The sequence below is a fragment of the Prionailurus viverrinus genome, chromosome A3 (assembly GCF_022837055.1).
Source record: "Prionailurus viverrinus isolate Anna chromosome A3, UM_Priviv_1.0, whole genome shotgun sequence".
Taxonomy (NCBI): Eukaryota; Metazoa; Chordata; class Mammalia; order Carnivora; family Felidae; genus Prionailurus; species Prionailurus viverrinus.
In genome coordinates this window covers 105,725,789-105,739,055 of record NC_062563.1, presented here as the reverse complement: position 1 = coordinate 105,739,055, position 13,267 = coordinate 105,725,789, and the positions used below count along the sequence as shown (strand labels likewise).

Sequence of the window (13,267 nt, the reverse complement as noted above, 5' to 3'; positions counted from 1 at the left end):
AAGGATGACAAAATGAGGCTCACCCAGACAGACCAGGTAGCTGCCTCAAAGTCACAATGCCACCGAGGAGCAGAGCTGCAGCAAGGACTTGACTGTCCCCTGGAAGTTAGACAAACAAAAACGTGGGCAGGGCTGCAAGCTACATGCAGAGCAGGGGGGTGGGGGGCATGCGTATCCTCTAAGGACAGCAAGTTGCTGACTAGCAATGGGCATGCAGGCCATGTAGGAATGTGGGTCTCATGTGGCCAGTATTCTGATTTCTCCATAGATGTTAAAAACCCAGATTTTTCATGAACTATCCCAATTTTTAAGTAAGGAGCCAACAGAGAGCCAAACAAAATACCCCTGCAGGGCAAATTTGGCCCAGGAGACTGCTACAGAGGATGAATGCCTTTTGCTTAATACCCATCTTCCCTTTCATTTCTCTTTCAAAAGCAAACAGACTCTAAGTGAGATAACCATTCAGTTATTAGTTGCCACTCCACAGGCAAGAACTGGTTCATTGTGGGTAGGAAGGCAGGAGTGCCTCCTGGCCCTGGAACTTTGCCCTTGAGGAAGGAATTAAGTCACTGACTTCAAGGAGCTGTTCCTACCAAAAGGGCAGCTACCTTCACAATGTTCCTTGGGCTCTGCAAAAGAATGAGACAAGCATTTAGGAGCAAATAGAAGGCCCCAGCAGATCCAGAAGGAGGGTCTTGTAGGCAAGCATGGGTTTTAGGTGGGATGGGTGGGGGACAATTCTTCCAATCGTTAAAAACGTAATTGAAACCCAAAGGGAAGATACCAGTAATTCACACGCGCGCACACACAATTTTTTTAAACGTTTATTATTGAGTGACAGAGCGTGAGTAGGGGAGGAGCAGAGAGAGAGGGAGACGCAGAATGTGAAGCAGGCTCCAGGCTCTGAGCTGTCAGCACAGAGCCCGACGCGGGGCTTGAACTCACGAGCTGTGAGATCATGACCTCAGCAGAAGTCAGACTCTTAACCGACTGAGACACCCAGACGCCACACACACACACACACACTCTTAAACCGCTCGCTGGGTGCTTCAGTTTCCTCAACCGGAAAAGGAGCTAATTAGGCCCTTCTTGCCAGTACAGCTTACAAGAGAGTGGCCAGAGTCAGGAAGAAGTGCGTAGAAAATTCTTGGGTTAGGCAGGCGTACGTTTCGCGGTGATGTGAAGAGGCCGAAGGCCGCAGCCCGAGGCGGGAAGCCTACGGGGGGTGGGGGTGGGGGGTCTTAAGTCCCAAGGGGTGGCTGGAACCGGAGTCTAGGGGTTCCGGGATTCGCCTCCCCGATTGCGCCGGCCACGCCCAGAAAGCCGCGCGGGTAAGCGACACACTCTCTCCGGAGACACGCCCCACCCATACTTCCGGCGCGCGACCCGGAAGCGGAAAGGAGCCCGTCTCCGTGCCTGTTCTGTGCGTCAGTCCTGCGTCGCTGGGGCCGGGCGGGAGAGGAGAGCGACTGCGTTTCGTTAAGTGCGGTGAGGGGAGCTGAGCCCTGAGACCCCCCGGCAGCCGCGGCCATGGCGGATGTGACCGCCCGTAGCCTGCAGTACGAGTACAAGGCGGTGCGTGTGGGCTCGGGGGAGGGCCCGGGCTAGGGAGCCCAGTGGGGAGCGGGAGGCAAGTCAGAAGGCCTGCAGTTGAACCACGAAAGCGGAGAGGAAATCAGACCCGGGCTGAGGTGGGGGGTACAGGATGACACGAATAGCCCCACTAGGGTCTAGGGCGGGTGTTATGGGCTAAGAATTCCGCTAGGAGTGTTTGTTCCCTGTCCCCTCAGCGCTATACCCGCCCCCGTTTATTTCCCCCACCCAGCGAACCCAACGCTTTTCCCAGAGGTGGATTATTACGGGCAGTGTTAGGCACAAGGGTCGTTCCACTGATTTGATCGCTCTTTCCCCCCGCGCAGTCACATGGCGCTCTTTCGTCTTAAGGAAAACCTCTTAGTCCCACTGTGCGTGTCGGCACTCAGTTGCTCCAGTTCTTACTAATTTTGATATCATCAAAATTGTATTCCTGTGATACAACAAGTGGCCTTACTGGTGGCAGAGCTTTGATAGTATTTTGATGTTTTCAGAACTCGAATCTTGTCCTCCAAGCTGACCGCTCGCTCATTGACCGGACCCGGCGGGATGAACCCACAGGAGAGGTGCTGTCCCTGGTTGGGAAGCTGGAGGGCACCCGGATGGGCGATAAAGCTCAACGGACCAAACCACAGATGCAGGAGGAAAGAAGAGCCAAGTGAGTACCAGGGAGAAAATGATTTCTCTTCAGATCCAGAGTCCCTCTTTGCTTGAGCATTTGACCAACTTTTTTGCTGAAATGTTTGGTGCAAGATGAGACACGGGGGCAATCAAACAACTCAGTGAAGGTAAAAATGGAATGTGAGACTTAAAAGGGTCTTTGGCCTCAATAAGCATACCTGAAGTGAGAAAACTTTTAGATCTTTTTCTAGCGTATGTGTTTCTGGTCCATAGAGGGATCTTAATTTTCTCCACTATATTTTCAGGACCCTTGCTGTTCTCTGTCTCAGTAACTCCTTTTCTTCCATTATGAACTTCCCACCCTTACTTCTTTCTTTTGCTGTTGACCACTTCCTACTTTTGTTGTTATAGATTAACGCTCAAGCATCCATAGTAAGAAAGACAGGTTTTTTGTTTCGTTTTGGGTTTTGTTGTGTGTGTTTTTGTTTTTTGTTTTTTGTTTTTTTTTTTAACTTTTGAGGGGATATATATATAGAGAGAGAGAGACAGAGTGAGCATGTGCATGTGTGTGCGCAAGCAGGGGAAGAGCAGAGAGAATGGGAGACAGGATCTGAAGTGGGCTGTACACTGATAGCATAGAGCCCAATGTGGGGCTCAAACTCACAAACTGCGAGATCATGGCCTGAGCCAAAGTCGGGTGATTCACCCACTGAGTCACCTGGGCACCCTGGGGGATATATTTCAAAACTTAAAAATCATTGAACTTTACCTCATCTTTACGGTTTTTTTGTTTATTTTTTTATTTTTGAGAGAGAGGGAGAGAGAGAGAGACAAAGTGAGCAGGTAAGGGGCAGAGAGAGAGAGGGAGACACAGAATCCGAGGCAGGTTCCAGGCTCTGAGCTGTCAGCACAGAGCCAGACACAAGGCTCGAACTCACAAACCGGAAGATCATGACCTGAGCTAAAATCAGACGCCCAACCGACTGAGCTGCCCAGGCGCCCCTCATCCTTGTGTTTTGAAATCTCTGATCATCTCTGTCTCTTTTTCCTCTTCAATGATGAAACCTCAGTAATTCAGAGGCCCAGTTTTGATTAGTTATGTTTGTTTGTTTGTTTGTTTTAAGATTTAATTTTTGGGGTGCTTGGGTGGCTCAGTCAGTTAAGCCTCTGACTCTTGATTTCGGCTCAGGTCATGACCTCAAGGTTTCGTGAGTTTGAGCCCCGCATTGGGCTCCATGCTGATGGCATGGAGTCTGCTTGGGATTCTCTCTCTCTCTCTCTGTCCCTCCCCTGCTCATGTGTGCTCTCTTTAAAAAAAAAAAAAAATTAAAAAAACAATTTTATTTTTAAGTAATCTTTACACCCAACATGGGGCTCTAACCCACAACCCCATGATCATGAGTTGCATGCTCTCTACCAACTGAGCCAGCCAGGCACCCCTTGATTATTTACATTTGAAGTGAATAAATACATCATGGTTTCTTTACCTTGCAGAGTATGGCTTCCTTTACATATTTGTTATAATTTGTTGAGAATTAATGGTAGTAGATTCCTTTAGATCCTCAGTTTCTCTGGCCAGAAAAAGAAATGTGTCTGAGGTGTGGCAAGTTGAAATTCGATTGTAGTGTTATGCCAACAACCCAAAAAGGGTTGTCCTTTTTCAAGTGAGTGAGGAGGCTGTCTCATTGCAACATTTAGTGTGTTTAGTGAGAGAATAACAGAGGATTCCCTTCTTGTTACTTTTTCCGCATAAACATGGCCAAGTGGGAATCATTTGCTGAGGTATAGATTCATATTTTTAAACATTACCTGTGTGCTATGAAGCTGAGGAGAGGAGGATAGGCTTGATTTAGTTTTGTCTTTGTGGGGAGATTCTACCTCTTCAATATCATGTGTTCATTAGGCGAAGAAAGCGTGATGAGGACCGACATGACATTAACAAGATGAAGGGTTATACTCTGCTCTCGGAGGGCATCGATGAGATGGTGGGCATCATCTATAAGCCCAAGACTAAAGAGACCCGGGAGACCTATGAGGTGCTACTCAGCTTCATCCAAGCTGCCCTTGGGGACCAGGTGAGGAAGCCAGAGGGTGAAACCATGTTTTTGGAGAGGGAGAGAATTGCAACTGGGAAGTATCAGAAGAACCTTGACTGTGGATTTTTCTTTGTGGACGATAGCAGTTTGTGGAAGTGGCTAATACTTACTGAGCACTTGGCTTTGTGTGGAATAGCACTTTACGTGTTTTCTCTTTTTCAGTCCTCTATGGCATCAGCTCTATGACTAGGCCCTGTTAATATTTATTTTTCATTTTACAGGCGAGAGATACGAGGCAAAGAATAGTTAAGTAATTTTCCTACGTGATAGAGGTAGTATTTTTGCAGGGCCACCATAGGAGCCTGGATATTCTATATCTGAAATTTGTGCTCTTGAGCATTATATATGTGTGATTAGTTTAAGGGTCTTTATGCATCTCAGAGGCTCTGGTGAGGATAAAGAATTACCAAAAGTTTGGTGGGCTAGAGGAGCATTGAGGAGCACCTCTGCCATCTGTAGAAATGTGCCAGACTTGTGGAACCTGGGTCCTGCTTCTTAAGACCACCTACCTAATCTTTTTAAAAACAGATGAGTCTTCCTTCGGTTGTGGCATTTTTTATCAGTAGTGATGAAAGTAGTCAATCTGGTGGGCAAGGTTTAAAGAGGCATGGCTGTTCACATCCTGTTGTCACATGAAGCTGGTCGGTGATGTTCTAGATCTTGTTCTGAATTTTTTTTTTTTTTGCCTCTAGCCACGTGATATCCTTTGTGGGGCAGCTGATGAAGTTCTAGCTGTTCTAAAGAATGAAAAGCTTCGGGACAAGGAAAGGAGAAAGGAGATTGACCTGCTGTTGGGTCAGACAGATGATACCAGATACCATGTGCTAGTGAACTTGGGCAAAAAGATCACAGACTACGGTGGAGACAAGGAAATCCAGAATATGGGTAACTGAGTTCTTTATGTCCTTATCTTATTAAATGATTGCTTTTGACTTCTAAACTTGATTTTCTAGCCTTAGTCATTAAAACCTCTGCATGTGTCAGTGAGTTCTCGTAACCTCTTTGGTGTTTGAAGAGTTGTGATGTTTGAAGAGTTGTGATTGGTGAATCAGAATCCCTAGATACAGCAGCCATTTCTTACTCTTAAGACCCTTTTGTATAGAACCTGGGGGAAAACTTGGGCAGAGCCTGTGTGGGGGCAGGAGTGGCACGTTCGGGTGGTTGAGCAGGCGATGCAGGGCCATATCCAGAACTAGCAGGCAGTTGGGGAGGAATTGGCTCCAAAGTGCCTCATTACACTAATTCACTATTCTTTTTCTTACTTCTTACCGTTGCAGATGACAACATTGATGAGACGTATGGTGTGAATGTTCAGTTTGAGTCTGATGAGGAGGTGAGTGATAAAGCAAATGGATGCAGTCTGTTTTTATTTTTTGAAATTGTTAAGGTGAGGGGACCACTTCTGGCGTAAAGAAGCTTCCTAACTGAAGCCAGATAAATTTTATGGTGTTTGTTTTATGGGTGTCTAACTCAGGCATAAATATTATGTTGCTAAGAATTTGCTGCGGTTGTCTTTAGGGATTTGTAAAGCAAACTTGAACTTACAAATGTAAGCATATAATAATTTGTTTTTTAATTTTTAATTTTTGTTTTATAAAATTTTTTTTAACGTTTTATTTATTTTTGAGACAGAGACAGAGCATGAGCAGGGGAGGGGCAGAGAGAGAGGGAGACACAGAATCGGAGGCAGGCTCCAGGCTCTGAGCTGTCAGCACAGAGTCTGATGTGGGGCTCAACTCACAAACTGCGAGATCATGACCTGAACCGAAGTCGGACGCTTAACCGACTGAGCCACCCAGGCGCCCCTGTTTATTTATTTTTGAGAGAGAGAAACGGTGTGAATGGGAGAGGGGCAGAGAGAGAGAGAGAGGGAGACACAGAATCCGAAGCAGGCTCCAGGCTCTGAGCTGTCGGCATAGAGCCTGACGCGGGGCTCGAACTCACAAACTGTGAGATCATGACCTGAGCCGCAATCGGACACTCAACTGACTGAGCCACCCAGGTGGCCCTTAACATATAATAATTTAAAGTAAATTATGTGGATTAGCAAAAAGACAAAAAGTACAGCATGCACCTCCATTGAGGGCATACATCACCATGTTTTAATGCATTTTAATTTATTGTGATAATTTTCCAATTTTCAGTACTGTGTCCTGCCATTAAAAAAAAAATTTTTTTTAATGCTTATTTATTTTTAAGAGAGAGAGAGAGACGAATGGGGGTGGGGGGCAGAGAAAGAGAGAGACACAGAATCTGAAGCAGGCTCCAGGCTTCGAGCCTCAGCACAGAGCTTGACATGGGGCCTGAATCCATGAGCTGTGAGATCATGACCTGAGCCGAAGTTGGACGCCCAACCAACTGAGCCACCCTGGTGCTCCTGTGCCAGTTTTAAAAGAATGCACTTTTGCCCAAGAGCACAGGCATATTTTGTACATGTTAAAGTAACAATTGCAGCAGCCACTGAGATTTACCACCTAATCAGAATTTCTTGGGGGCACCTGGGTGGCTCAGTCATTTAAGCGTCCGACTTTGGCTCAGGTCATGATCTCATGGTTCGTGAGTTTGAGCCCTGCATTGGGCTTCTCACTGGTGGGTGTGGAGCCTGCTTGGGATTCTCTTTTTTCCTCTCTCTGCCTCTGTGTCTCGCAAAAAATAAATTTAAGGGAGTTTAGTAAAATAAGAGGAGAAGCAGAAGAGAGAGTAGAAGCATCTAATGAATCCATGCCAAGTGGACTTAAGAGTAATGAGGTCATTCAATTAAATGTACTGTGGAGTAAGACTGACCCTGGCTCCAGTAAGCTATTGGTTACCTCCCCCCTCCCCCAACCATTGCTCCAACCATGGATCCAATTTTAAGTGATTCAGGGGAGAAGTTCTGTACTGATGCCAGAGTCACTTCCAAATCATGAGTTGGGGTTGGGCTGTTTCTGTAGGAAGGTGATGAAGATGTGTATGGGGAAGTTCGAGAAGAGGCATCTGATGATGACATGGAAGGGGATGAGGCCGTGGTGCGCTGCACCCTTTCAGCTAATGTAAGTACGGTTTGTTTTTGCCTATTGCTGCAAGGTCAGGGGATTTCTGGGTGTAGCATTTGTTTCTCATATGTAGGTCCTGTTATATATTACTTACCAAGCTACCCTTTTATAGGAGCCGTAATAAACATGCAGTGTCTTGATTTTCTTAAGACTTCAGTCACTCATTCTCCTTTCCAAAGGCATGTGTTGGTGAAATCTTAGTTTGGTATGCTCCTGAGCTCAATGTAGCAGAGTTTGTTTTTCCTTCTGGAAAGTCCTCAAAGGATCGTAGGCTATGGGTGGCAGGTAGAACTTTGTTGTAGGATGATGAGAAAGCCGTTGGTGCAGACAGACATGGTGTGAGCTAAGTGCCTGGTTACCTTTGTAGCTTGTAGCGTCGGGGGAACTGATGAGTTCTAAGAAGAAGGATTTGCATCCTCGGGATATTGATGCATTTTGGCTACAGCGGCAGCTCAGTCGCTTCTATGATGATGCCATTGTGTCACAGAAGAAGGCAGATGAAGTGTTGGAGATTTTGAAGGTACAGCCAAGACGTTGTTTTGTGTTCATTGTATGTATCTTAGCAGATGGGACGGTGGATGGAGGCAGATGGCTGCGTCCTTAATCATGGTGTTACCTTCTCTCTGCAGACGGCCAGTGATGATCGGGAATGTGAGAACCAGCTGGTTCTGCTCCTTGGTTTCAACACTTTTGATTTTATTAAAGTGTTGCGACAGCACAGGATGATGAGTGAGTATATAGTGGTCTCTTCTGGAGCATATACGTGGTGTGTGTGCATGTGTGATGGAGGCTTTGTTAATTTTCGTAGCTTCAGTGCTTCTTTCATTTAGTTTGCTTTCTCCCCCAAGGTTGAAGGTTGATTTTACCTTACCCCTTTCTTCTCACCTTCCCTTTCTTCCTTTTGCTGTTGGCAGTTTTATACTGCACCTTACTGGCCAGTGCACAGAGTGAAGCGGAAAAGGAAAGGATCATGGGAAAGATGGAAGCTGATCCAGAGCTCTCCAAGTTCCTCTACCAGCTCCATGAGACCGAGAAGGAGGATCTGATCCGGGTAAGGGCCGGGTTGGTTTATCTGTCTGATTCCGGAGCTAGACTGTTTGATTTGGAAAGGAGACCTCATTTAGAAGATTGTAGCGTAGAGCTGAATTCCTATTAGAAAAGGGAATTGAAGAAGTAATTTCTCTGAATTCTTTGAGGTTTGTCACTGGTGTAGATTAAAATCTACACATTGACATTGGTGTGGTCAAGAGACTGTTGACTTCCCGTGGTCTTCACCAGCACCACGGACGGTTCACTTGTTGTTTACACAATAAATCATGGTATCTACTGAAAATGCTGGGACAGAACACATGTGTTGGCTGAACACAGAACCCACGCTTCTACCTTTAGGGATAGCCCTTGATGCTGAATTGCTGAATGTCTACTTTTGAAATCCCTGCGCTGTGCATTGTCCCTTTAAAGCTGTTTGCTTTCATCATTCTGGTGGTCCCTGTGGCAAATGTCTGAACATAAAGGGCCATCTTTCTGTTTGGAGACTTACTGGTCAGCACCTGTGAGTCAGGCTTCGCTAAGCAGGGGTTGGAAGGGACCAGAACCTACAACGGTGAATAATTGTTACTTTACATCTTTCCCTGTCACAGGAGGAAAGGTCTCGGAGAGAGCGAGTACGACAGTCCCGAATGGACACAGACTTGGAAACCATGGATCTGGACCAGGGTGGAGAGGTAAGTATCGGGTCATTTCTAAGGCTATGCCGGATGGAAAACTTATTTGTTCACTTTGTTCACTGTGTGTTTTGTTTTTGTTTTTTTACCCCCATCTTCCCAGGCACTGGCTCCGCGTCAGGTTCTGGACTTGGAGGACCTGGTTTTTACCCAGGGGAGCCACTTCATGGCCAATAAACGTTGTCAGCTTCCTGATGGGTCCTTCCGTCGCCAGCGCAAGGGCTATGAAGAGGTGCATGTGCCTGCTCTGAAGCCCAAGCCCTTTGGTTCAGAAGAAGTGAGTGAATTATTTTTCTCAGTTTTCTGCTCAGTTCATCCCCCTTCCAGTTTGGATTTCAACCCACTGGCCAAAATGTGGCCTTGTGTCATAGATAGTTTATCCCAGAAATGGAAGTTGCTTCAGAGTTTCCCGTTTTGATTTTGAGTCCAGGGGACAATATTGAATTTCTCATCTGGCCTTCAGTGCAGAGTTATTCAGGGAGGGCGCCAGGAAGTACAATCCTGGCCATCCCGCAAAAACAGCCTGCTCAAGGGTGCTGCCAGTGTGTGACATGCATGGCATTTCTTCCTTCTAGCAACTGCTTCCAGTGGAGAAGCTGCCGAAGTATGCCCAGGCTGGATTTGAGGGCTTCAAAACACTGAATCGGATCCAGAGTAAACTCTACCGTGCTGCTCTGGAAACAGATGAGAATCTGCTGCTGTGCGCCCCTACTGTAAGCACTGCCCTGGCTGCTTTGTTCCTGTGGGAAGTGGTGTATGTTTTTGGTGGCAAGATGGTTCATCTTCACCCAAATCCTCTCCCAGTTCTTTTTGATGGAAGAGATGTCCTAGGAGGTGCTCTGGTGTCTGTTTTGCCGATAAGCCCGTAGAAGTGAGGACAGGTAAACAGGCCTTCTCATCCTTGACTCTGTCTTAGGGTGCGGGTAAGACCAACGTGGCCCTGATGTGTATGCTCCGAGAGATAGGGAAACACATTAACATGGATGGCACTATCAACGTGGATGACTTCAAGATCATCTACATTGCTCCTATGAGATCTCTGGTGCAGGAGATGGTGGGCAGTTTCGGAAAGGTAAGGGGTAGAAAGGTATTGGGAACAGGTCTAGTGCATCACTGCTTGTACTGGGGCATCTCTGGAATGTCTTGTATGGTGTTTTTCTTCCACTTCAAGGTGGAGCTTGACCCAGGGTCCGAGTATTTCTGAAGCAAGAGCGACCTGGGCCTGTCTTGGACTTTTGCGAGGATTTAGCATTTTTCTGTTAATTGTCTCTGAGTCAGTTTTCTGCTGTTATCATTTACATTACTGAAGAATTTATGAAATGCTCATAGGATATGGTTGACATTAGACCTAGCGGTGTTATTCCAGGTCCTGTTGTCTACAAGTTTCCATTTCCTCCTCTTTGTGCAGACATCCCAGAAATTCTTTGCTTCATTTGCTTGAGTGTAAACTTGGGTTTATTTTAGAAATACGTGTTTGTGTTCATATGATATTTCCCTGTTGGGTCGATACCTCCTTCCAGTACCCTACATTCAGACTTCCCAGATAAAGTGTGGTGGCAAGGCCCCCTTCAAGCATTCTTGCCTGACGTGCCTCTCCTCCACCTAGCGCTTGGCGACCTATGGCATCACTGTTGCAGAACTGACTGGCGACCACCAGCTGTGCAAGGAGGAGATCAGCGCCACTCAGATCATCGTCTGCACCCCCGAGAAGTGGGACATCATTACCCGCAAGGGTGGGGAGCGCACCTACACACAGCTCGTGCGGCTCATCATTCTGGTGAGCAGGGAGTACTTGAGCACGTAGAGACCAGGCCTGGTCGAGGAGGGTTTGCTGAATTTTAACGCTGTTTCTTCAGTGCTTTCCTCTAGTCACTAGCCTTTATAATGACAGCTGTTGTTAGTATTGCTGTTACTGTTATTTATTTATTTAAAAAAACATTTTTTTTTCAACGTTTATTTATTTTTGGGACAGAGAGAGACAGAGCATGAACGGGGGAGGGTCAGAGAGAGAGGGAGACACAGAATTGGAAACAGGCTCCAGGCTCTGAGCTATCAGCCCAGAGCCCGATGCGGGGCTCGAACTCCCGGATCGCGAGATCGTGACCTGGCTGAAGTCGGACGCTTAACCGACTCTGCCACCCAGGTGCCCCTGCTGTTACTGTTAAATGAGAATCTGCCCCTAAGTGAAAGATTTCTGAGGAGGTGCATGGTGTTTGCCATGTTGTTCTTTATGTGTTTTTTTGTGTCCGAAATGTTTTGGAATAAATGTAAACAGACAAACTAATTGTGTCCTCCTCCCAGGAGGGCTTTATAAATAAATAATCCATTCCCAAGGGGAATGAGGAAGGAATCAGGATATTGTGTTCCAAATGTACAGAGAGCACCCAGAGAAGAATGACCTTGAGTCTGGTTGTAGTTTCTTTAAGTTGTCTGGGAAAGCAGAAAGGAGACCTCACATGTTGATTTTCAGCATTCTAGAGCAGGGCTTGGCAGGCTGTGACTACTGGATTCTGTTTTATCAGAGTACAGCCATACCCATTTATTTACATATTGTTACAGCTGCTTTTGTGCTTCAGTGACAGAATTGAGTACAATTGGCTCTTGAACAACACAGGCTTGAACTGCAGGTCCGCTTTTATGATGATTTTTTTCGGTAAATACAGTACTGGACTATAAATGTATTTTTTCTTTATGATTCTAATAACATTTTCTTTAGTTTACAGTATCGTAAGAATACAGTATAGAAAACATGTACAAGATATGTGTTAATCAACTGTTTATGTTATTGGTAAGGCTTCTGGTAAACAGTAGGCTCTCAGTAGTTAAGTTCTGGGGGAGTCAAAAGTTGTAAGTGGATTCTCAACTGTGTGGAGCATCCATAACCCCTGCACTGTACAAGGGTCAGCTCTGTTTGTAACAGAGACTGTATGGCCCACAAGCTTAAAATCCTGATTGGCCCTTTATGAAGTTTGCCAGCCCCTGCTTTAGTGCTACTCAAAGTCTTGTTAGAAGTGCAGTCCCTGACCTCATCCCACATCTACTGAAACATAATCTACATTTTAGTAAGATTCTCTGCTACATGCTGACATTCAAGAAGCACTGCCTTAGGCTATGTGAACTCATCATTTGATGCATATCTTTTGCAAGCACAGAGTAGTAAGAATGACTGCCCAGGGGTGAAGCCTTATTTGATACAAATAAAGTTTGCTGAGAAGCTTCATTTTTAGTAAAGAAATTAATCTTTGAGTGAAGTTATAATGAACTCATTTACCTGAAGTATCAGATTTTCTTGCCATAAAGCATTAGGTTTCAGTAAACTAGCAAAGCAGCTTGGTGGTCAGAGCATGTTATTTTCTGGGGTATTTCGTAGTGAGTATTGTCTCACCCTTTGGGTTTCTCTTGCTTGGGATCCCTTTTCTTCTTTATTTGGCATGGTAGGTATGTACTACAGGATAGGTCTGTTAGGAAAGAGGACTACATTTTTCTAGCCCTAGAGGTAATTGGCCACCCCCTCATTCCTTAGGATGAGATCCATCTTCTCCATGATGACAGAGGTCCTGTCTTGGAAGCTTTGGTGGCCAGGGCCATCCGAAACATTGAGATGACCCAAGAGGATGTCCGACTCATCGGTCTTAGTGCCACCCTCCCCAACTATGAAGATGTGGCTACCTTTCTGCGTGTAGATCCTGCCAAGGGCCTCTTTTACTTTGACAACAGGTACAAGAAAGACTGGGAGAAGATTAGGGTGACCTTCCTGATGCCCTTCCCCTTTTTCAAGGAGCTCTTTTGGGTTGGGTATTAGACGGATTTTGGGTTTTGATGTGGTGTGAATCCAGGAAAGAATGTCCTTTCCACTGAAAATAACTGTTTCCTCACTATTTTGTGCCAAAAACCTCATTTATCTAATTTGAATTTCTAGCTTCCGCCCAGTGCCTCTGGAACAGACTTATGTGGGTATCACAGAGAAAAAAGCTATCAAGCGTTTCCAGATCATGAATGAAATAGTCTATGAGAAAATCATGGAACATGCTGGAAAAAATCAGGTCTATCTATGGTTTCCTATTAAACTCTGTTCTTTTGCATTTTTGACTTCTATAAAGAGAAAAGACACAAGACAAATCACCAGTATTAGGAATGAAATTGGATATTAACATAGAACCTGTAGCCATTGAAAGGATAATAAAGGATTGTTATGAAT

General features: G+C 45.7%; 1 protein-coding gene across 1 annotated transcript in view; it reads left to right on the top strand.

The window, feature by feature from the left end:
* The first annotated feature begins 1,416 nt into the window (after positions 1-1,416).
* The window catches only part of SNRNP200 (small nuclear ribonucleoprotein U5 subunit 200), a 28,566-nt gene continuing 16,715 nt past the window's right edge, over positions 1,417-13,267 (top strand). The window contains exons 1-16 of the mRNA XM_047853628.1: positions 1,417-1,575; positions 2,088-2,251; positions 4,118-4,289; positions 5,003-5,195; positions 5,588-5,643; positions 7,244-7,342; positions 7,713-7,865; positions 7,975-8,074; positions 8,260-8,396; positions 8,986-9,069; positions 9,173-9,346; positions 9,645-9,782; positions 9,986-10,141; positions 10,676-10,846; positions 12,593-12,786; positions 12,989-13,112. Of these exons, the coding sequence (XP_047709584.1) occupies positions 1,531-1,575; positions 2,088-2,251; positions 4,118-4,289; positions 5,003-5,195; positions 5,588-5,643; positions 7,244-7,342; positions 7,713-7,865; positions 7,975-8,074; positions 8,260-8,396; positions 8,986-9,069; positions 9,173-9,346; positions 9,645-9,782; positions 9,986-10,141; positions 10,676-10,846; positions 12,593-12,786; positions 12,989-13,112 (2,160 nt within the window). The 5' untranslated portion in view covers positions 1,417-1,530. The remainder of the gene's footprint in view (positions 1,576-2,087; positions 2,252-4,117; positions 4,290-5,002; positions 5,196-5,587; positions 5,644-7,243; positions 7,343-7,712; positions 7,866-7,974; positions 8,075-8,259; positions 8,397-8,985; positions 9,070-9,172; positions 9,347-9,644; positions 9,783-9,985; positions 10,142-10,675; positions 10,847-12,592; positions 12,787-12,988; positions 13,113-13,267) is intronic.